The sequence below is a fragment of the Aethalodelphis obliquidens genome, unplaced genomic scaffold (genome assembly GCF_003676395.1).
Source record: "Aethalodelphis obliquidens isolate GAN/ISIS:26980383/991018 unplaced genomic scaffold, ASM367639v1 scaffold17, whole genome shotgun sequence".
Lineage (NCBI taxonomy): Eukaryota > Metazoa > Chordata > Mammalia > Artiodactyla > Delphinidae > Aethalodelphis > Aethalodelphis obliquidens.
This window is the reverse complement of record NW_020837961.1, coordinates 9,614,815-9,639,204: the sequence shown is the minus strand read 5'-3', so window position 1 is coordinate 9,639,204 and position 24,390 is coordinate 9,614,815. Positions and strand designations below refer to the sequence as shown.

General features: G+C 33.5%; 1 protein-coding gene across 3 annotated transcripts in view; it reads right to left on the bottom strand.

The window, feature by feature from the left end:
* The window catches only part of CCSER1 (coiled-coil serine rich protein 1), a 1,259,722-nt gene that overhangs the window by 539,344 nt on the left and 695,988 nt on the right, over window positions 1-24,390 (bottom strand). Inside the window, exon 10 of one of the 3 annotated variants that reach the window (XM_027116921.1) lies at window positions 13,630-14,740. The exons of the other annotated variants lie outside the window; for them this stretch is intronic. Within the exon in view, the coding sequence (XP_026972722.1) occupies window positions 14,681-14,740 (60 nt within the window). The 3' untranslated portion in view covers window positions 13,630-14,680. Of the gene's footprint in view, window positions 1-13,629; window positions 14,741-24,390 lie in introns of those variants that run through there. 3 annotated transcript variants of the gene reach the window in all.

Here is a 24,390-nt window from a genome sequence, read left to right as displayed (position 1 = left end):
ATGGTAAATTAATTTATAACAAAAGACACAAGTGTATACAATGAGGAAAGGACAGTCTTGTAAATAAATGATGTAGAGGTTGGGACTCCCCTGGTGGTGTAGTGGTTAAGAATCCACAAGCCAATGCAGGGGACACAGGTTCGATCCCTGATCCGGGGAGATCCCACTTGCTGCAGAGCATCTAAGCCCATGTGCCACAACTACCAAAGCCCATGCACCTACAGCCTGTGCTCTTCAACAAGAGAAGCTTGTGTGCAACCAAGACCCAATGCAGCCAAAAATAAATAAAATTAAAACTTTAAAAATAAATAAATAAATAGTGTAGGGAAAACTGGCTAGCCACATGCAAAATAATAAAACTGGACCACTATCTTAAACCATACACAAACGTAATTCAAAATGGATTAAAGACTTGAATGTAAAACCAGAAATCATAAAACTTCTAGGAGAAAACATAGACAGTAAGCTTCTTGACACTACTCCTGGTGATATTTCAAACAAAATCTGACTCCAAAGACAATGGAAACAAAAGCAAAAATGAATAAATGGGACTACATCAAACTGAACAGCTTCTGCATAGCAAACAAAACCATCAACAGAATAAAAAGGCAACCTACCTGATGAAAGAAGATATTTGAAAATCATGTACCTGATAAGTGGTTAATATCCAAACATAAAAAGAACTCATAAAACTCAATAACAAACAAATCTGATTACAAAATGGGCAGAGAATCCAAACAGACATTTTTCCAAAGATGCCACACAGATTGCCAACAGACACATGAAAAGATGCTCAACATCATTAATCACCAGAGTAATGCAAATCAAAGCAAAATGTGATATCATCTCATACCTGTCAGAATGGTTATTATGAAAAGGACAAAATATAACAAGTGTTGCTGAGGATGTGGATTAAAGGGAAACCTAATGCACTGTTGGTGGGAAGGTAAATTGGTACAGCCACTATGGAAAACAGTATGGAGGTTCCCCCAAAAATTAAAAATAAAACTACTACATGATCCAGCAATTCCACTTCTGGGTACTTATTCAAAGAAAACAAAAACATTAATTTGAAAGGATATATGGACCCCTATGTTCACTGCAGCATTGTTTAGAATAGCCAAGATATGGAAACAACCTAAGGATTCACTGATGGATAAGTAAGAAAGATGTGTTATATAAATACAATGGAATACTAGTCAGCCATAAAAAAGAATTAAATCTTGCCATTTGTGAAGACATGGATGGACCTTGAGGGTATTATGCTAAGTGAAATAAGTTAAAGACAGATACCATATGATTTCACTTATATGTGGAATCTGAAAAAGAAAACAAAGGAACAAAACTCACAGATAAAGGCGATAGTTTGATGGTTGTGAGAGGGGAGGGTGGTTGGGGGTGGGAGAAATGGTTGAAAGGGATCAAGGGATACAAATTTTAGTTATAAAATAAATAAGTCATTGGGACATAAGGTACATCATGTTGACTACAATCAATGATATTGTATTGCGAATTTGAAAGCTGTTAAGAAAGTAAGTCTTAAAAGTTCTCATCACAAGAAAAAAAATTCGTAACTTTGTATGGTGATAGATGGTAACTAGATGTATTGTGGTGATCTCTTCACAATGTATACAAATGTCAAATCATTATGTTTTTACACCTGAAACTAATATAATGTTGTATGTAAATTAAACTTCAATTTTAAAAAAAAATTCCTCATGTTCATCCTGTCCTAAATAACCATGGGGATATGTGATTGCTAACACAGCAAGCACCTTAGTAAATAAATAAAAGTAGGACTTCTCTGGTGGCGCAGTGGTTAAGAAGTGGCCTGCCAATAGAAGGGACACGGGTTCGATCCCTGGTTCAGGAAGATCCCACAGGCCACGGAGCAACTAAGCCCGTGCGCCACAACTACTGAGCCCACGTGCCACAACTACTGAAGCCCGCATGCCTAGAGCCCATGCTCCACAACGAGAAGCCATCGCAATGAGAAGCCCGTGCACCACAATGAAGAGTAGCCCCCACTTGCAGCAACTAGAGAAAGTCCACATGCAGTTAACGAAGACCCAATGCAGCCAAAAATAAATAAAATAAATTTATAAAAAAAAAATAAAATAAAAATAGATTGACTTCAAATGGTAAAACTTGAATCTGATTATAACCCATTTAGGTTATTTAGTTGATTATACCCTGGCTTCTGGGACTCTCTACTCTGGGGAATTTTTTAATCCTTGTCTGTTATTTTCCTTATATCCAACATATTAACCTCTCTAGCGCGTTGTGTTCTCTCAAAGATTTTAAGTGTCTTTCAGCAGCCACTCCCATATCAAATGATATCCATCAGGATTAGAAAACCTGAAGAGCTCAGTGATCTTACCACCCAAGCCTATGATGATAATGCAATTGCTGCTAACTGCAACTAATGACCTTCCTTCCTGATGACTCAACTGGTGGAAACAACAAATAAGTGATTTTCTGGCATCAATAGTGGTAACCAAGAGTCACGCCATACTACCTGGTCATACTCTCAGCCTACTAAAATAATGGCCAAAAGTGGGGAATTATTAAATCAGATACAAAACGGAGACCGGACTTGAGAATTCCATGAGCAGACAAAACCATTCAAGTCACATAAGCAAACTAAATCTAGCTGATTTCATGAATGTAATCAAAACTTGACTTGGGTTATTTCCTGTAAATGACTCCAACAATCATAAAAGAAACAAGTCATCTTCCTAAAAGTGGTACGAGATAATCAATTTAACCAATCCCCTGCCTTCTAGAAGCACCCATTGTAATAACCAATCATTTTAAACAGTAGGCAACGTCCTCACTTTCACTTTTAAGTCAGCCTGTTACATCATGCCCCTAAGCTTCGTATTAGTCTTCGATTTTGAAGGCACCCAGTTTGCAAATTGCTCTTACATGCACAATAACCTCTTACTAAATACTCAATGATTTGGTGGTTTTCATTTTTCTATTTCTGCTTTTTTGATATTTCTAATGCATAAAAATTGCTTAAGAATGTCAACCTATATTTTAAAACTTAGAAAATTAATTGCTGACAAACATTAGGGATTAGTATCTTTCCATAAGGGATTAATATCTTTCCGTAATTTGTATATTTAAAAATTCTATTGATACAATTCAAAACTGTGACAGGAATACATAGAACAATCATACTTCTAGTATTTACAAATTCTCTTTTCATCTTGTATGATACAAATATAAACAAGTATAAATATGAATAAAATATTGAGAATACAAAATATATATTCCTAACATTTTGATTAATGCTCTCTTTCAACTTAAATAATTATTTTCTATATTCTATGAATTTGGAAAAGATAAGTCTAAAATAGTGAGAATCCTAATTTCATATATATACAAATATATATTATTATTATATTTAGACTAAAGCTAAAGTAAATGATAGCTTTGGTAATGCAAACTACCATACTGATATAATGAACGTTGACCTATTTTACTTACAATACAAATAGCTTGATTCAATTAGTATATTGGAATCAACAAATTAATTATAGATTGGAAGGAAATAATACCAAGGATTTCACTTTATATTCAAACAGTAAAAAGAAGGCATGCAGAACAATGTAGCTTGATTTGTTTACAAATTAAAGTTTCATAGATAATATTCTCATTAAAGAAAAATGTGTATTGTGTATTGTGGGAATTGAAGGTGATTGTTGTTTGCATCATAAAAGTTGAAAATATAATACATGACTTAGGAGATAATTTGGTAGGCTTTAACATTAAATGAGAGGGGAAAAAATTAAAGGAAACCTATTTGCTTCAGTTGATGCAAATTATCTCTTTCTGAATCAAGCATAGCATATTGTTTGGGAACAAGAAAGTCATTTTTGTTCACACATTTAAAATATTATACTTGTCACTTAAAATCTCTAGAGATACTTCCAGAGGAAAAATGTGCTTAATGATAAGGTTTAAGGAGGTAAATCACTAAAAAACGTTGGTGGAATAGCACTGTCACTATGAATTATTCTGACAAGTACACTAACGATACTTAGAATCAAGTAGCCCAGAAAAAACCTCTCTATTATAGATATGGGTATGATCATTTATTTTAAAATAGTTAAAACAAGCTAGAATATTACTGTGGTAACATCAACAAATGCTAGGCAACTCAGTAGATTGTTGATTATAAACAGAAATGTTTTATTAAAAATAGAAATATTTCAAAATCTAGTGAAATGACTGAAATATATCTGAAGAATATGGTACAATATATGTATGTCATATGTCAAAAATTGAGACAGCATTTATATACACACAACATTTTACAGAGGGATATTCACTTACAGAATTAGAAATTTTTGTATTAGGTTTTTCTGAAAACTATGATGGAATCAAATGATGTTTATGTCAGCATACTTAACAAATAATAATTTTCACATTTTAATTAAAACCAGCTTATTTCAGAGAAAAGTAGAAAGATGTAATAGTAGTCATTGGTGCTGTGTGCCAGTTTTTCATGGTTTTCCCACATCTGGGCATATGACTGATTTGTCCTCCCTGCCCTTTGGATTTTACTAGCTGTGACTATACAACTTAATTTATTTTGACCAATGAAACGTGAGAAGTGTCATATGACATTTCTGAGTGGAAGTTTAAGACCCATTGTGCAATTTATGACACTCTTTCTCTCACAGGCTGCAACATAACAGATGAAGATTGTTCCATCAACCTGAGTCTTACAGTGAGGGCAGAGAGCTGTCTGTTGGCCAGCAATAGACATGAGCAATAAAGAAACAAATAAAAGATACTGAAGTCACTAAAATTTGGAATTGTTTCTGCAGCATAACCATGGATTCAGTTATTGCATTCTATTGGGGGCACCATACAGTGAAGTGATTAGGGGGTGAATTCTGGAATCAAGACCACTTGGATTCATAACACAGCTCTCTCATCACTCGTATGATATCACTTTGGGAATTTTACATCACCTTGCTGTGCCTTAATATCCTCCTCTGTAAAATGAGAATAATAGAATCTATCTTGTTTTTGTTTAAGATTACATGAGACAACACATAAAGCATTTAGAATATTGCTTGGCACACAGTAGTACCTAATAAACATTAGCCATTATTCTCTCCACCAGGAACTACAGTACCTTTCATTTGCTTATGTTTATAATACTAGTATGCTTATTCATAATTATAATTGCTCTGAAAAAAAAATAAACAAAGACCAGTACTTTAAACAGCAAGTTTATCAGATTTTAAAGTACTGATCTTTGTTTATGGAATCTAAAAGAAATGGATAAATTTCTAGAAACATACAATCTTCCAAGACTGAATCAGGAAGAAGTAGCTAATCTGAACAAATAAATCATTAGTAGTGAAATTAAATAAGTAATCAAAAAACTCCCAACAAGTAAGAGTCCAGGACTGAATGGCTTCACAGGGTAATTATACCAAGCATATAAACAAGAGCTAATACCTATCCTTCTCAAATTATTCCAAAAAACTGAAGATAAGGGAATACTCCCAAATTCATTCCATGAGATTCCATACTCCCAAATTCATTCCATACTCCCAAATTCCACTCCATTCCATGTCATTCATTCCAGACAACAAACCAATACCAAAACCAGACAAACATTAAATAAAAAAAATTATAGGCCAATATCTCTAATGAATACAGATGCAAAAATCCTCAAAAAATTGTTAGCAAACTGAATTCAACAATACATAAAAAGGATCATGCACCATGATCAAGTGGGATTTACCCTAGGAGTGCAAGGATAGTTCAACATCCAAAAGTCAATCGATGTGGCACACTACATTAAGGAAGGAAGGATAAACATCACAAGATCATTGCAGAGATGCATAAAAACATTGATAACATTAAACACGCATTCATGATAAAAACTCTTATCAAATTTGGTACAGAGAGAACATATCTCAACATAAAAAAAGCCATATATGACAAACCCACAGCTAACATCATACTTAATGGGGAAAAGCAAAGCTTTTCCTTTAAAATCAGGACCAAAACAAAAATGCCCACTCCTGTCACTTTCACTTACATAATATTGAAAGTCCCAGCCACAGCAATCAGACAAGGAAAAAACATAAATAGATAAATAAGAGGCAACCAAATTATAAGGTAAGAAGTAAAATTATCACTAATTGTAGATGGCCTCATACTGTATGATGTCGTTAGGGTTTTCTAAAACCCTAATGTCTCCACTGAAAAACTATTAGAATAAATGAATTCAGTAAAGTTGCAGGATATGATTAATATACAGAAATCTGTTGCTTTTCTATACACTAATAATGAACTATCAGAAAGAAAAAGCAAGAGAACAATCATGCTTAAAATTGCATCAAAAAGAACAAAATACCTAGGAATAAACTTAACCAAGGAGGTGAAGGACCTATACTCTGTAAATCTTAAAACATTGATGAAGGAAACTGAAGTAAAGAAATGGAAATATATCCCATGTTCATGAATTAGAAGGATTATTATTATTAAAACAGCCATACTACCCAAAGCAAGATACAGAATTAGTGCAATCTCTATCAAAATATTCATGACATTTTTCACAGGACTAGAACAAATAATACTAAAATTTATATGAAACCACAAATAACCCCAAACTACAAAAGCAATCTTGACAAAAAAGAACAAAGCTGGAGGCATCATGCTCATGGACTTCATACTATACTACAGAGCTACAGAAATCAAAACAGTATAGTAGTGGCAAAGAAACAGACATATAGATCCATGGAACAGAATACAGAGCCCAGATATAAACCCACACACCTACAGTCAATTAGTCTACAGCAAAGAAGGCAAAAGTACACAATGGAGAAAAGACAGTCTTGCTAATAAGTGATGCTGGGAAAACTGGGCAGCTGCATGTAAAAGAACGCAATTAGAACATTTTCTCATACCATATACAAAAAAACTGAAAATGGATTAAAGACCTAACTATGAACCAGAAATCATAAAAATCCTAAAAGAAAACATAGGCAGAACACTCTTTGATATAAATCACAGCAATATCTTCTTGGATCTGTCTCCTAAAGTAAAGAAAACAAAAGCAAAAATACACAAATGGGGCTTCCCTGGTGGTGCAGTGGTTGAGAGTCTGCCTGCCAATGCATGGGACACGGGTTCATGCCCCGGTCCAGGAAGATCCCACATGCTGCAGAGCGGCTGGGCCCGTGAGCCATGATTGCTGAGCCTGTGCATCCGGAGCCTGTGCTCCGCAATGGGAGAGGCCACAACAGTGAGAGGCCCGCATACCAAAAAAAACAAAACAAAACAAAAACCCCAAAAAACCCACAAATGGGCCTAATTAAACTTAAAAATGTTCTGCATAGCAAAGGAAACCATGGACAAAATAGAAAGACAACCTACTGAATGGGAGAAAATACTTGCAAATGATGACCAACAAGGGATTAACATGAAAAATACATAAGCTATTCATACAACTTAATACCAAAAAACAAACAAACAAAACTGCATAAAAATAGGAAGACGACCTGAATAGACATTTTTACAGATAAGACATACAGATGACCAACAGGCAATGAAAATGAAAAATGCTCAACATTACTAATCATCAGAGAAATGCAAATGAAAACCACAATGAGCTATCACCTCATACCAGCTAGAATGGCATCATCAAAAAAACCCACAAACAACAAATGTTGGTGAGATGTGGAGAAAAGGGAACCCTAGTACACTGTGGGTGGGAATGTAAATTAGTGCAGCCAACATGGATGTACAGAGGTTCCTCAAGAAACTAAAAATAGAACTACCATATTTTACAGCAATTCCACACCTGGGTATATATCCAAAGAAAATGAAAACACTATTCAAAAAGATGCATACACCCCAAAGTTCACAGAAGCGTTATTTACAATAGCCAAGATATGGAAGCAACCTAAGTGTCCATCAGCAGATGAATCAATAAAGAATATGTGATATATATATATATATATATATATATATACACAATGGAATATTACTCAGCTATAAAAATGAAATTTTATCATTTGCAACAACATGGACGAAACTGGAGGGTGTATGTCACTGAAATAAGTCAGACAGAGAAAGACAAATACCATATGATATCACTTACATGTGGAATCTTAAAAAAAAACCAACAAGTGAATATAACAAAAAAGAAACACTTACAGATACAGAGAACAAACTAGTGGTTACCAGTGGGGAGAGGGAAGGGGAAGGTGCAAGCTAAGGGTAAGGGATTAAAAGCTACAAACTACTACGTATAGCTTGTAAGCTACAAGGATATATTGTACAGGACAGGGAATACAGCCAATATTTGGCAGTAATTTTAAATGGAGTTATTCTGTAAAGCATTGAATCAGTATGGTTTACACTTCAAACTAAGGTAACATTGTAAATCAGCTATACTTCAATTAAAAAGTTAAAAAATAATAATAATAAAAAAAAATTTTTAAAAAGTGCAGGCTCTAGATCCAGAGGGCCTATGCTTAAACACAGCCTACTAACTTTCTAGAAAGTAATTTGGTGCAAATTTCTTAACTTCTCTGTATTTCAGCTTTCTTGCTTGCAATATGGTGTCACGTAACAGTAGCTCCCTCATAGGCTTTTGTGAAGAATTAATACTTAAAACATGTAAAGCCTTTAAAACAGCACTTGACACATAGCAAAATAAAAAAGTGGTAGCCATAATTAAACGGCAGAATGATTTAGAGTAGAATTTAATTATGCCTGGAGAATCCTGGGAATATGGAACTCGGTTTCCTCTTCATGTGAACAAGTTGAGAGAAAAGAAACAGCTCTATAGGTTAGGGGACTGATGTGAGTAAAGGCACTAAGACTTGGTAGAAACAAAACAGTCTGTTTGTGGAACAGCAACAGAACAGATAAATCAGGCTGCAGATATTGGATTCAGTTTTTCTTACATGTGTTTTCTCTTATGGGAATTTTTCTAGTGTACTTTTTATATATGCCAAATGGATGAAAATACAAAACAACAGATTTTACATAAATAAACCCACATTCCAAATATCTTAAAACTAGACATTTTATATTCAATAAAATACATAATGAGGTATATAGCATAACTGAAAGAAGAAAATGAAGAATTTACTCTATTCCAATTAGTTGAATGGATTGTCGTCCCAACAGGAGTAATTTTGTATAAATAGCAAATGGAAGCAAAGACTAAAACAAGTATTTATAACTTTAAATATGACATATAAATTTAAATAAGCTGACCGTCTCTTATGTGGTATATTACAGCATACATCAATTAACAGAAACTTTATTTTAAGGAATTTTAATTTTTTCCCCCAATTGAATCACAAATTTCTTGACTTTCAAAAACTGCAATTCACGAAAGCTTGCCTTAAGTGAAAAATAAAGGGAAACATATCCTTCAGGAAAAGCAATCTCCTAACACTTGCCTCAAACTGTTTTGAAACATTGAAAACAAAGAAGAGAAACCCAAAACAAGTGCAATTTTGGTCAGATAAACTTTCTATAAGGTCTTCTCCTTTCAATTAAAGAGAAATGAAAAATCTAGGACACTGGGCTTCATTCCACTCCAATATAATATCACTTTCAGAATGAACTGTGGAAATGGAGCAGGTGAGAAGGGGGAGTTAAAGCAACTGGCTCTTCTCCAGGGGAAGTAAAAGAAGGGAGGTAACCTCTTCTAACCTTGCCAACATAAAAACTAGATCTCCAGGAAAATAAACTAGTAATAGCTGCTGGAAGGAGGGTCCTTATCAATGGAAATTATAACAGTATGCCCCTGGTTAAGGATTGATTTGAGTAAATAAACTTAGAATCTTTATGAACATGGCTCCCTGAAGAATTCATATTGTTGGGATATAAAATGAAGATACTTCATCAATGAAACATTTCTCCCGCTGTGTGAGGTAACCCCATAAAATCTCACTTGGAAATCTGATTTCTTAGCTTGAATCAGAGAGTGGATTCCAAAGTGGGATAAAAGAACTGGGAGAGCTGTCCCCAACCTGGCAGACCTCTTTCCTCTTTCACTGGAGCGTGATGGCCAGTACCTTTGAAATGATTAGTATAAGCTTGATATTGGCTAAGATCTATGATTTGTATGAGTCTTATTTGATCATCTGATCTTTTGTGCTCGCTCACCAGATATTGCATATTCTTTTTCATTAAAAACTAGCAATAAGTTTCCAATGTATACATCACATTCTACTACAAGATGCTTTTCACTTTTAAAACTCAAACTAATTTAAAGTTTTTTTGGGGGCTTCTAAAGGTTACACTATGATAAAAAGCATTAGAAAAACAATATAGAGTATGGGTTTATGCATATATAATTTTTTACTTATGTTGTATTTGCGTTACTAAAACAGAAAAGTTAGGTTTTCAGAGATTACTCATTAATTTTCAGGATCCTATTCTTCATATTCATGTGGCTACAACCAAAATGGCAGTATGATGATAAAGATCTCCAAAAAATCATAAAGTTGTATAAAAATTGTACTAGTAATATAAATTAAACCCTGAATCTACATTAACACAGTAACTTTATATAAACCATGATGCAGAGAAAATTAAAATCCGTGTAGCATATTTACTGCCAAACGAAGTTACTTGTTCTTTCAAGTCTACTCTGGTATTCTTAGTGGAAAAAAAGATACACATAAATCTCTTTCCAGGTCAAGAATCTTGCCAACTTTATGAAGAAGAAATCTTCCATGAAGAGCCTGAGTAAAAAGGCATGACATTTATTCACTCTCCCTGGTCATTATATTCAACATGTATTAATACACAAGGCTTCCAGACTATTTATCAAAGTTTAAGCTACTGGTTCTTCTACTTTATAGCTGAGGGGAAACTTCTTTCATCTTTTGAGTCTTATATATATTTTTAAAATTGGAAGCTTAGAAGAAAATCTAAGCTAAATCTTAAGGGGAAGTATTCAACGATCATTGTACCCTTGCTTTGTCGTTTTTCTTCATCAGAATCCGTTTTGCATTTATATTTGTCATTGCTCTTTCCCTTTCTTTCCTAGGAATACTCATATGCTACTTCATCAAATTTCCTCCTCTTTAAGAAAGGAAATTGGTAAGAAGATAATTTAAAATAAGGGTTTCCTTATTTCATATATGTGTGTGTGTATACAATCTGACCATGATGTGTATAAATTAAGGATGCAACAGTTTTCAGGTATTAGGAACATTTACCAGAAAATATTTTATTATCATTTGATCCTCCTGTTCATCAACCTCCTTTATGTATATCAATATACAGCATTCAAAGAGGAGAAGAGAAAAGCTTTCACAAAATAGAGTTAAAAGAACACCCAATGAATATACTCAAGATGTTTGGTTTGTAGTAAAAAATAAAGTAAGAAAAGTGCTAACCTCTCATTTTTTCTCCATTTTACAGCCTATCCTACTCTACTCCATTGTAATTAATGGTATAAATGTATTATGCAAATTTAGATATCCAACAGACATCACTTGGAAGGCATGGGAAATTCTAACAGTTCTTAATGCTTATTAATAACAAGAGTAACAGTTCTTTTCAATGGAGGATATGTATGTCAATCATTGACATGTGGGCTTGTGTCAAGTACATACATCAAATGAAACTGATGTGTTTGAAAATATATATTAGTATTAGTTTTTTCTTTAAACGTGCCAGCATATCATAATGGCAATTACTGTTGCCCCAAAAAGCACCAAGACAAAGATTTCTTTTAGAAAGAGTGATTAGATGTAAGAAATTAAGATATGATAGAACTGCATTTAGAGAGTCCTGTGTGAACATGTGGGCACAAAACACAAAATCATGAAAAGCATCCTGTTATTAAATTTGGACTTTCCTGCCTCTAGCAGCAAGTTAAATATGGAAAAGTACATTTTGTTTTCTAAATAAACAAATATTTAAAACAGTATCAAATTTAGGTAACTATGAAAAATAGCAATTTTGAAAACTTTAGCAAGGAAGTTTTTGTGTTCCATAATAAAAATCACATGTGCATAGTAACATATACTTACTTGAGAGTCTTCATTAAAAAATCATTTAAAACACAGGTATATGTCATAAATCTAACCAAGAATGGTAAGTGACTTATATTTTAAAATATTGTAAATAAGAACATTTAACATGCATACATTTCAGGGAATGAAAAATTAAACTTTCAAAATGATTCAAGACATAAATAAAATATATGTTAATAACTGTCAAAACATCTAGCAAAACTGTTCCTGGTTTTCCTTCTAAGCACTTCTTTATATTTGAAAAAATAATTCTTAATATTATAAAATAAATTCCTTAGCTCATATATTATACATCTTAGACAGGTATTCACATAGTAAATCTATATCATCACCATTAAGCCTAGACTATAATGCAGATTTAAGATAAACCCAACCTTTAATAATATATAATGCATGTATAATATACAAGTGTGTATATATTCACATATGTAATCCATGTATAATTTGTATTGAATTTTGCAATCATGCAGTCCACCAGCATTCTGAAGTCAGGAAAACAAAACAAAATCCTGACTTTTGATCTGAAACACCTACAGCACAATGTAGAACTTTAATGTCTGTTAGAAAAGTTACATGAACTTGAGAAAGTCACTCAACCTCTTCAAATTCCACTTCACTCATTTGGAAAATAAATATAATTAAGCTTGTTCATCTCTTATTTTTAGTTAATTATTGTCAGGGTATTAAAGACAGATATGGAGGCCTACTAGTATAGCATAATGCTCCTTTCATCAATAAATACTGATGCTGCACTATTTGCAGCTATCAGATATACTTTTATGCTTCTTGCTACTTCTTTGAGAAACAATCATCAACCTCAGTTTTGTTACACCTTGGAATACAGTGCACTAATTATAATGGTTCTTGCACATTTTTCTAAAAACTAACCATGCCATTAATCCCTATTTTTAATTCACATTTAATGTAATCAAAGAAATGTAAAACATTTTAATAGTTAAATGGACAAACTACATAATAAACATTTCTGGAGAGTCTGAATATATTTCACCATGAAAGTAAAATTAACCTAGAAACATGTTCATTGATGTATATTCAGCACAATCCCATTAAAAAAGAAAAATTACATTAAAGAAAAAAAAAGGGGTTTCTGAGGAAGCAGCCTGAAATGTCTTACTGGTGTTAAAGAGCAAGCATAAAATGGTAGCTTTTCAGGTTAGGTGGCTTTTTTGTCTGTATTGACAATTTTTGCTACATTGCTTTTGAGGAAAGAAGGACCTTTCTTTATTGACTTAATCTACTTGCTAATACATTTCTTTTTTCCCTTGCATCCTAGTCAAAATATCTTTAATTGAATTCTTTCTTCTTCTTCAAAATGATATTGACCATTCAAGCTGATAAAAATCTTTATCAGAGGAGTGCTTTATTACAAGTAATAGAATTTCTTACATTATCTACATTTATGGGTTTCAAATGTTAAAATAAGACAATAAATAGAAATAGATAAGAACAGAATAAAAGAATAAACTCTAGAAAACTGTTAGAGAAACAAAAATGTTTTTGTATCTTGAATCATAAAAGGACGTTTTAAGCAGCAAAGTCAACAAGGACACATACAATGTTTTCAAGTAAATAAATATATTTACAGTTTTATTTTAATATCATGGTTTAAACCCAACATTTGATCATGCATATTGTATGTTACATAATAATTCAAATAATTTAAGAAATTTTATAGCATATTTCTAAATGTTACCATCATTAACCATGATTATTTCATTTCCTGTTTAAAAAATATAGGGAATTCAGTAAAACCTGCTTTCCTATCCTTAGCTCTATGGCTCTTCTGTTGTCCTGCACCACAACACTGAGACATCCTTTGGGTTCTGTCACTTATCCTCCCAATAAACTACAACACTCAAGAGTGCCTTGTTGCTACCCAGCCATCTTATAATTAAAGGGAGCTATTACAGAAAGGTAATAAACAAGGACACACAGAAATCAGGCAGTGATGCCAAGTCCAGGAGACAGGTGTTTTTTTTATGACACATTCAACAAACTTCCCTCAATATGAGGTCAATAGCCAAAAAACTTTCTTCACTTATTTAGAGATAGAAGTAAGTTTTTTTACTTTCTACAGTTAGAATAAGACTCTTCATGATTTATTTCGTTTGAAGACATACTGTTTTCATCTTTTGATCTCAATGCAAGGGAAAAACAGAGGTAACTTAGTTCTTCGGTAAGACCTGTCACACTAGGATGGGAGAAACCAGAAGCACTGTTTTGAAACTTACTTAATGTGCATAGAATATGTGGTGAAATTAAACAGACTATAACCAGAGAGACAAATGACATGGATGAGAAGGTTGAACAAAAAATATGTCCTGCCAAGTGGAATATTACACTTCAGAATAGCTGCATATAGAGACAATTTAAAAATAAGTCTATTTTTGTTTTAAAAATACAATAAGGTAGGAATATGTTAGCTTAATCTACATCCATTAATATTTTATGCAATTGTGTACAAATGCGAAAAGTGTGAAATATCTGGAATGGAAAGATTTCTGTATTACATACTCCGAGAAATAGCTAACACATGAAATAATAGAAAACTGATTTCATATTTAGCATGTCAGATTTGTGATACATTTCTTATCAAATAATGATTTAACCTAGGTTGAAATATGTACTGGTTTAAATAAAACTTCAGTGCATGTAGGATTCCACAGGGCCTTGAAAAGAAGAAAACAAAAATAAACAAATGAATGACACCAAATTAATAAAATGAAAGGAAATTTTACTTAATATGAAGATGTAAAATGTTTAAACACAAATTAAAAAAACACAGACCAACATACCAACATAAGTCCATTCTACTTATGACTTTCTAAGTAAAAACTGCTATTAAAACTTAATAAAAATATTTACATTAGTAATGTTTCCAGGCTCCCAACTTCCAATTAAATACTTTACTACCAAAAGCAAGGTGAAGAGTGAAGACCAATTAGCAAAATTTTATTTCTCTGGTTTTGTAAGTGGAGTAAAAAAACGAGTTTTCCTCAACTTTTTATGTATTCTTCATTTCCAAAAAACTAAATGATTAATAGGTAAGTCCATCTGGCTCTCCTTTTTGTAAATCTCCTTTTTGTAAAGCTCCAAAAGAATTTTCAATCTGTTGCAATTATTATTATTTTGAAACCTCTATACTTTATTGCAGTTTTATGTGATAGGAAATTAAACATTTCAAAATACTTCACCTTTAAAAAAAGGAACTCCTTGTCCAGGTAATGTGCATAAAAAGAAAGATAGGATCCAAGAAGTATAGAATATGGCAGCTGCCTCAAAGGCATGTAGAATTCGGTTGGAGAGATAGAAATGAATATAGAAAAGATGAGCCATACTACAAGACAGTAAGTTCTATGTCAATACATAGGAGCTATATATGTCAATATATAGAACTGATAACAATATCTAGTACTGACAACTACAGGATAGGTTATGTAGGACCAGTAACTGCTGAAATTGTTCTATAGAAAGAGAGATCACTCCCAGTTTGAGTAGCCAGATCAAATGGGAGTGGAGCTGGGCCTAAAGAGAGAGAGACGTTATAGGGGAGGAGCATTCTAAATAAAACAGTTAAAAACAAAACAAACGAACCAAAACACTGAACAACAACGGAGACAAGAAACAGCAATTTGTGTTGGAGCAGCTTAAGTGGAATAAAAGGTTTATGTCTGGGAACAGTTAGAGCTAAAATTGCATAAGTAGGGCAGGATGTAATTTTAGCAGCTATGACGCTGGTTTGAGGAATGTGGATTTTATCCTTTAAGACTTAGGGAGCCATTAAGAGAGAGTTTTAAAGTAGAAATACAACACAGTGTAAGCTGTGTGTTTGTGTTTATTTCTTTTAGATTTATCTGTGGTGCATATATAGATTAGATATATAGATTAGAATGTATAGAGACTTTAAGTAGGAAGCCAAGACCAAAACTAATGTGAGTCAGTCCTAAAGCCGCAAGCAGTACTGGAAGGTGACTGTTCTTCATAATCTGATTTTTCCTGTTAAGAGGCTTGTTCCAGTTTTGTGAACAGCTGACCCATCACTCAGGTTACAGCTCAAAAACAACATTCTCAGGTCTTCCATGATGAGTCCTTTCTAGACACAAGTATTCCTATTTTACCTGACGTCATCTCTTAATCTCATCTTTCTGCTTATCTACCTCATGGCCCTCATCACTGTGTGAAATTCTCTTACCAATTTCTTCATTTCTAATTGATTTTCTGTCCTCATCCACTATAATATGAGGTTCACGAAGAAAGAAAACCTGTCTATTTCACTGCTACAATCTCAGTGCCTGAAATACCTTTCTTTACTTTTATTTAAAAAATGACTGTATAAATGAAAAAGAGTATAATATCTTGAGATGAAAGGAAACTCAGGGCTATACTTGTATGTTGTACACAGAAGCACATACATATTTGCCAACCAAACACGTTCTTTTTTAAAAAAAGCCTTCAGAATCATTAAGGCTAACAAACATTTAATAGATACTCAGTGTTTGGTTACCTGTTTCCCAAATGCTAGTTGAATGAATGTAAAAAGACAGAGGAAATAAATTTCAGAAATCTAGAATCTGTGTTCCCGTGTATTTTATGACTCCTGACATTCGTCTTTTTAATAAAGCTCTAATACAGATCCACCTTTTAATATTTTAAGAAGTGTCAGTAAAAATGAAGGGAATACTATAATAGATTGAATATGTTCAGAGACACAAATGTCATAAAGTATACGATCCTAACATTTCTCTTACTATGAAAGTTTATAATACTCTAATACTTGTCATGTAGTGAGGACAAAGAGTCCCAATATTTCTCTGTCCTTCTTAGCTAGTATAACACGAAGCAGGGGAGGGGAAATTACCAGGAAATATTAAAGCTCAACTAATGAGAATAAATGGTTCCCCTTAACTAGTCTGTAGAGACAACAGTAATTTGAAAAATAGGGTACTTTTTTATGATTAACCACTCTGGGGATATTGATATTGTAACGGCTTTACACCTTCATTGTTTCACTTATTAATATAGTCTAGAGACTATTCCATTCCAGAACATTAAGGTTTCCTCTTTTTGCAGGGGGAGGGGGCTCTACAGCCCCCATTTTGTGAATGAGCCATTAGTACTAAACAGTCCCCTATTGGTGGAAATTCTGTGTTGTTTTCATCTTTACCTATTACAGATAATGCCCATAAAGGAAAACCTTATAGAAATGCTATTTGGTATCTAGGAATGTGTATGTTCTGGGTCAATTTCTAGAGATAGTATTGCTAGATGGAGAATAAAACCATGTACAATTTTGTTAGATTTTTCAAAATTTCTCTCGATACAAAATTGTAATAGCATATGACAATGCCATTCTTTAAAAGGAAAATTCTTGAGAAAAGTAAAAAATGTTTAAAAGGTCACATGATTGAATGATATTCAGTCCTTTAAACTATGAAGTAAAAATGTATTAATATTACAGTACAATAATATCCATTTTAAATGCCCCAAATATGTAAACACATGTATGTTTATATACATGTAATATATTTATAGATACACTATAGATTCAGTGTTTGTATGTTTATTTTAACATACTAAAAATCAAAATGGAGGGAAAAACTTTTAAAAGAGTAGAAAGTAATATATACACTCACACCAAGTAATTTTTATCTTATAGTGACAAAAGTCCCAATAGTGAGTCGTTACTGATGCTCCCTCAAAGAAGAAAAATTAATCCTTTCAGACTAAATTAGAGTTTGTAGCAACTTTCCCATAAATTAAGAAGACTTTTAAGTAGCATTTTTGGAGCAATATGATATATAATCTTATAATCTTAAAATTTGAAAAGCACTATTATTTCTAATTCTAGTCTTAGGCTAAAAAAAGAACAATTCATCAATTTTTAGGTTATACTTTTCTAATTCAAGAGAATACTGAACCTGTTTAGAGTATTTTTCTTTGTGAAAATTACTCTGTATTAGACTAACCCTTAGACAAATTTTCCTCTAGTTTGATGGAGTAAATCCAAATCTGTAAGTCCACTTATAAGCACAAAGCTCATAAAGTAATGACAAGTCTCAAGTAATTCTGATATGTAAAGAACTATGACTATTTAAGCACTCTGAATTGCAAATTACATTCTTTTTGGTATAAATTTTCTCCATAGTAATTCAGCTACATACATGTAAAATTCTAACCACCATCTTAAAAATGTGGCATCACATAAGAGTGTAATTTTCTGATATTCTTACTTTATAGAGCATGACATTAATGTTACATGTGGCTCTTTTTAAGGAAACTTTCTGTAACACATTATTCTGAAAATTCCAATTCCTTTGCCTATTTGGTATGAAGCCAAACATTTATGGAAGTTTTTTTTCTTTACCTCTCTACAGTTACTTATGTTATTAAAACACTTTACATCTTTATTTTGAAACACTAATAATCTAATATTTTAACGTTTTTTCCCTAAAATGATTACTACTTCTTTTATTGGCAGACGATATAAGCTAGTGAAGGCAAACAGAACTAGCCACCCCCAAATATGTCTCTTTGGAATGAAAATTACACTGAGTTAATTATTTTGAAGAAACTGCAGACACAGGAGAAGCTCTGAAAAGTGACTAAAGTTACCCTTTGTAAGAGATATTTACGTTTATAAGGGCAATCTCCATTTGTAAGAGAGTCTCCCTCTCTGTACCAGGCAGCGGAGGATGACTAAATCTCTAGAAACTCTTGTCAGTGGAGAAGGCGCGGACTTAAATCTAACAACCTTACCCTTGTTTACTGTGTTTTTCCTGGTAACCTCCCATAACTGGCTTCCCCACTGCCCAACACCTTTCTTTTGCCTCTAGCTGGAGATGGTATTAAAAGCGTTGGCTTGGCCATTTCAGGGAGTTAATGTATACAGGAGATATACGTGGTATTACATTTTTGTTTTTCTCCTCTTAATGTGTTTCATTACAGTGGAGACTCAGTCAAGAACCTAGACAGAGAGCGGGAAAATTATTTTTCTCCCACCACAGTTTGGAGACCCGTGATGGGGTTTGCTGAGGCACCATACTTGCTCTGGAGTCTGCAGATGGGATTCTGGAAAACTGGCAGAAGCTGGCTAAGCGTAATAATTCTTACCAAAGGCAGATCTCCTGGATCAGTCTCTATAGTGCCTGGTTCAGAAAGGAAGGTAAGCATTTCTTGTCCCTTCCTTTTCAAATTTAGATTAAAGGGAGAAAATACCTGCGTGAATTAGTTTCGTGGGTATAGCAACTTTGGTAAAGATTTTTTTTTATGAGTACTCTTGTTTTATATTGATCCACTTTCCTCCCGGAGAGATAGTAATTGTTTGCTTTTATCTCTGTCTTTTCTGTCATTTGTTATAAGGAGGAGAACCATAGCCTAGAGAGGTTTTCCTTCCATTTTATTCTGTGCCTTAAAAGCTTGGCCTTGTAACCAGTGAGAATATTGTCCCTGGGATCCACCAGTCAGAAGATGCACGTGTCGGCATGCATCTAGTGGACAGCCCAATAGCAGCATTCTCATCGTCCCCACCAGCTGCCAGCGGAGTTTGTCATAGGGGTCCCGGTCCATAGGGGGCCTTTGACATCTCAAACTTCATTGTCTCTTTAATGCTGGATAAGTCCCATTCTAGTAGCACCTGCCTGGTGTCACAGATTAGCGGGTATGTAACTGAATGCATCACACGTTCTCACGGAAAACCGGAGACACCATTTTCCCTATACCATTCTTACCACTTGTGACAATGAAGGTCTTTGCTGTCTTAGGCTAACTTTGGGAGTGGATTTTCAGGAGCTTGTGATGGCTGCCGCTTTTGTACACTCTTTTGGGATGCCTCTTGCATCTATGGTTAAGCCATAAAAAGCCTTATTGGTTTGAGTTGCTATTGAGATATATAAGATCCTACTGGTCAATGGCCAGATGATGAATCCTTTGAGTTGGAAAAACCTCTATACTTGAAAAATTTTTGGAGAGCTCTCATTCTAACAACTGTCTTTTTGGTACTATGCACAGACCAGATTGAGAAGAGGACACTAAGAATTGAAATGGCTTGCCTTACGGACCCCTTTGACAAGATGAAGTTACAAAGCCTCATTAACCACAACTTTCAGAAGATACTATCAAATTTAGAGAACAGTTAGAAAGATCAGTGGACATCCACAGTCACATTCACTGGAACCCTGATTGGTAGCTAAACGGTATTCTTCCCACCCATGATTGTACTGTACTTATCAGATAAACCAGATGGCCTCTTGGGAAAACCCCCTCACAGAAGAAACAGATGACCAGAATTTCTCCCAGGCCCTCCCACAAATGATCAGGAAATGGATCAGCTGGAGGCTGATGTTCAGGTGCTCATTGAAACAATAGAAGAGGCTTTTTCCCCCTTAAGGTTAATTGGTCTAAGGTTGAATTGTACACTCAGGAAAAAAAAAAGGAGAGCATTGTAAAGCCTTTGTTGAAAGCTTTATATAGATTTTTAAAAGGCACACTGCATTAAACCCTAAAGCTCCAGAATAGAGAGATCTTGATTTCCTTCTTAGTTGGAAATCTTCTACCTGATATGAAGCAAATTGAAAATAATGTAGTTGAATGGGCAGGTCAGTCCCTTGATATCATTTAGGCTACAACCAAATTCTTTGAGGAATTAGAAACAACTTTGTTTTTCAAATCTTTGCAAAACCAGAGTTGCAGCTCCAGAAACAATTCAAAGTCCACCTATCCTTTTTACCCACGCCACCAAAGGTCCCCTATTCATCTCAAAATGCTTGCAAAAGATCAGGACATTGGAAACAGTACTATCCTGCACCTAAGAAAAATAAGGAAAGTTTAAATAGTAATTATTCCCGGCCTCCGATAATATGCAAATATACCCCAAAACTCAATTTTGGAGAAAATTTGGATACTTTCTGTGTTTTTGAAATGTAAATTTTCTACCCCATCTTAAAAATTTTCTACCCCTTCTTCTCTAGGACCTAAGAACCAATCCTTGAAATGTAAACTTTAGGGAGATGTTTCTCATCAAAAAGAGAAAAAAGGAGTTATTTGGAAAATGGGCAAATGAAAAATTCCAAGTCTCTTCTTTCACAAATACTAGTAGGAAAAAGGAAAAAAGAATCTTTCCCCATCTTAGTGGACAAATTTCCAGAAACACAATTTGGACCCAACTGTTCTCTTATAAACTAGTGAGTCTCTTATAAACTAGTCAGGTACTAATATTGTACCTGACTCATAGCTAAAATTTTAAAATGAAAGCTTTAAGATATATATTTGTATCTGTATGTTTACACATGTCTATATATGTATGTTGTAGATGTGTGGTATTTTTCTACCTCCAGATGTTATTGCTAAAATTAATCTGTAAAAGAGCTCTATTTAATTGACTTAAAATAAGTGCTTTATAAATTAAGTATTCCTAAAACTCTCAGAAACACAGAAACTAATCCAATTAAAAAAAAACACAGAATCTTGGGTGATCTCCAGTAAATAAAGCTAGTTGAAGTTTGTTGGTTTAATTAAAATAGACATGTCTTCATATAATGCAGACATCCAACTCTCATTCTACTTCGTTTTACTAGTTAAAGAAAGTTCATATTACCTCTGTTAACAAAATTTGTAAACAAGAAAAATAGTTCAGGATGATGGCTGACTTTGTCAAATATCTCACAAAATTTTCATGAGTAGTTTAAACATAATTGTTGAGAACAAGTGATTTAAAAAGGATAAGAGTTTTTAGGTGAATGTTTCAGCAATAATTATGTATTATGGTACATCTATTTAAATAGTTTCCCAAATCCTTTTGGTAACTTCAATTCTTAGAATTTTGCTGAGTTAAGTGACAGAAATTTATCAAATATCTAGATTATTTCCAAATAAGATAAAATATTAAACATCAATTATTGAACATAAGCTTATCTACTTTTGGCTTCCTATTATAGAGGAACTAATTACATTTGGATTTGTTAGTAAACATTTCTTGTGCCACGTCGAAAGATTTTACTATTAAAAGGAGCACATGCTTCCTAAATTATAAAATGTATTAATAATTAATTTGCCAATGTAAAGAAAACTGTAGTAACATACAGTTTATAATTGCTTACTTTTTAGTTTTCACTATAAAGTTCATAAGGGTTAAAAATTCTAATTAATGTGATTAAAACTAGTAGAAACAGTAAGGGAAACAACTGCAAGGAAAGTAAGATGTGTTTTTGGCTAAGCAAATGTATGAGGTATGAAATTCCTAGAAATCTGATCTATACTGGTAATAAAATAATTCTATTTATTATCTTAAAATGTATGTCAGACACATAAGCAAATTTCCCTGTCAATTGCATTGTTATGCACTCTCATCCGATCTTTAACAGTAGCTATTTTTAAGTATTTGTCATTTACAGACAGTTATTATTTCACTTTCATGCTTTTGCCAAAGTGCTTAATCTTCAAGGAAATTCATGAAAAGGACTCTAACAAGCACTCTAGAATACAAATTCCTGATAACTTTAAGATCATGAAACCCAACTAGGTAAGAATTACCAGAAATAATCCAAGAACTGGATTAATGAAGAGTGAGATTTAATAACATGGGAATGAATGAAGTGATGAGGATGAATATAATCTTTATGACTTTTTGTTTGAAACATTGCTGGTTCTTTAATGTTTTGTTTTTCTAGACTTAAGGAAACCTTTTTCTTTTCTCTTGACCTGAGTATGAATTAAAGCAATTTGGCAAAGTATGACTTTGTGAATAAAGATGAAACAATTACTTCTTCTCCCTAGCTGATCCCTCCATAATTCAGAAACTGTAAGTATTTTTATACTTATTTGCATAAATTCAATAAGACTCTGTTCTTATAACAGGACAAAACTGGCAACACTGGCTATATTGCCAAGGCTTTGACTGAAATGTCATATTTGAGAATGTGCCTAGAATCAGATGACCACGTAACTTTAAGAAACTAAGTTTGATTTTATGAAGCCTATAATGTCCCTTAGAAAAATAGCCTGGTACCTTGCTTACAGGGTTCCCAGCAACCTTCCCAGGTGAATAAGGAAGTTCAACTTTCTGGCAGGTACAGGAACCTCAAGGTATTTTTATACCTTGAGAAGAGATATACATATATATAGGTTTTGCAGGCAAAGTCTGATGGCAACATTTTGGCTTGGCTTTTAAAGGTTCAATCTGTGATTCTTTATGAAAGTTCTAGCAAAGCAGATTTAAAAAGAACCTGTACAATCACTATTCTTGCTGCACTTATGTAAATAATCAGGCCAAGTTTAATGAGACTAGACCTATTTTGCAAACGTTTTAGTCTTACTGTGATTGTCTTTGGTAAAAATGAGAGTGATTATAGAGGGACATGTTTTAGTAGCATAACTTTGTGGATATTAGATTCTAGTCCTATTATTTTTTTATTATTATTATTATTTTTTACCTGCAAACTGGAATGGAAACTTTCAGTTTCCTCAAATATCTTGCTACAACTCTTCAAACTCACTTCCAATTTTCTCCCACCCTTCTAACTTGGAATGCGTGAAAAGAAAAGCCCTTTCCTAAAGTTCTGCAAACTGAATGTGAACAACTTGATATAAACTTCAGAGAAATCACCACAACAGCTCATGTATAGACAATCTTCCATGTCTGTTGATACGTGGGACACTCCAAGTTTACCTAAACACCTGATAATATCAGAGACAATCAAACTGAAAAAGATGCTTTGAGCCTGACATATAGAAATCTTGTGCCTGGATTCAGATACTGAGTTATAGTTTGTTCTCATCATTAATCTTTAGCTTTCTTTCTCTACAGAAATGCCTCTTACTAAGTACCTGATTGCAAGCACAGTATAGACCTAACCTTGGAAGCCCGTTTGCAAGACCACTTCTGAAATGAGACACAACAGTTTAACTAGATTGACCTCTTCTCAGGACTAAGACACTGGTTCAGTGAAATAATGGATCAACTTATCAACTCAGCTCCTGAACTGTGGGACTTCTTGGGGAAGTTTTAAAGGCAGGACTTAAGGGGAGCAGAATTTGACACCCTAAAATATGTCTCTTTGGCATAAGGATCATCTTAAGCTGATTATTTCTAAGTAATTGCAGACACAGGAGAAGCTCTGAAAACTAAATAAAAGTTACCCTTTTGTAAGAGACATTAACATTTATAAGGGAAATCTCTACTTTTAAGGGTATCTCCCTCTCTATACCCAGAAGAGAGGATGATTAAATCTCTACAAACTTTTATAAATGGAGAAGGCACCAACTTAAATATGCCAAACAACCATACCCTGGTTTATTCTACTTTTTCTGATAACCTCTATAATTT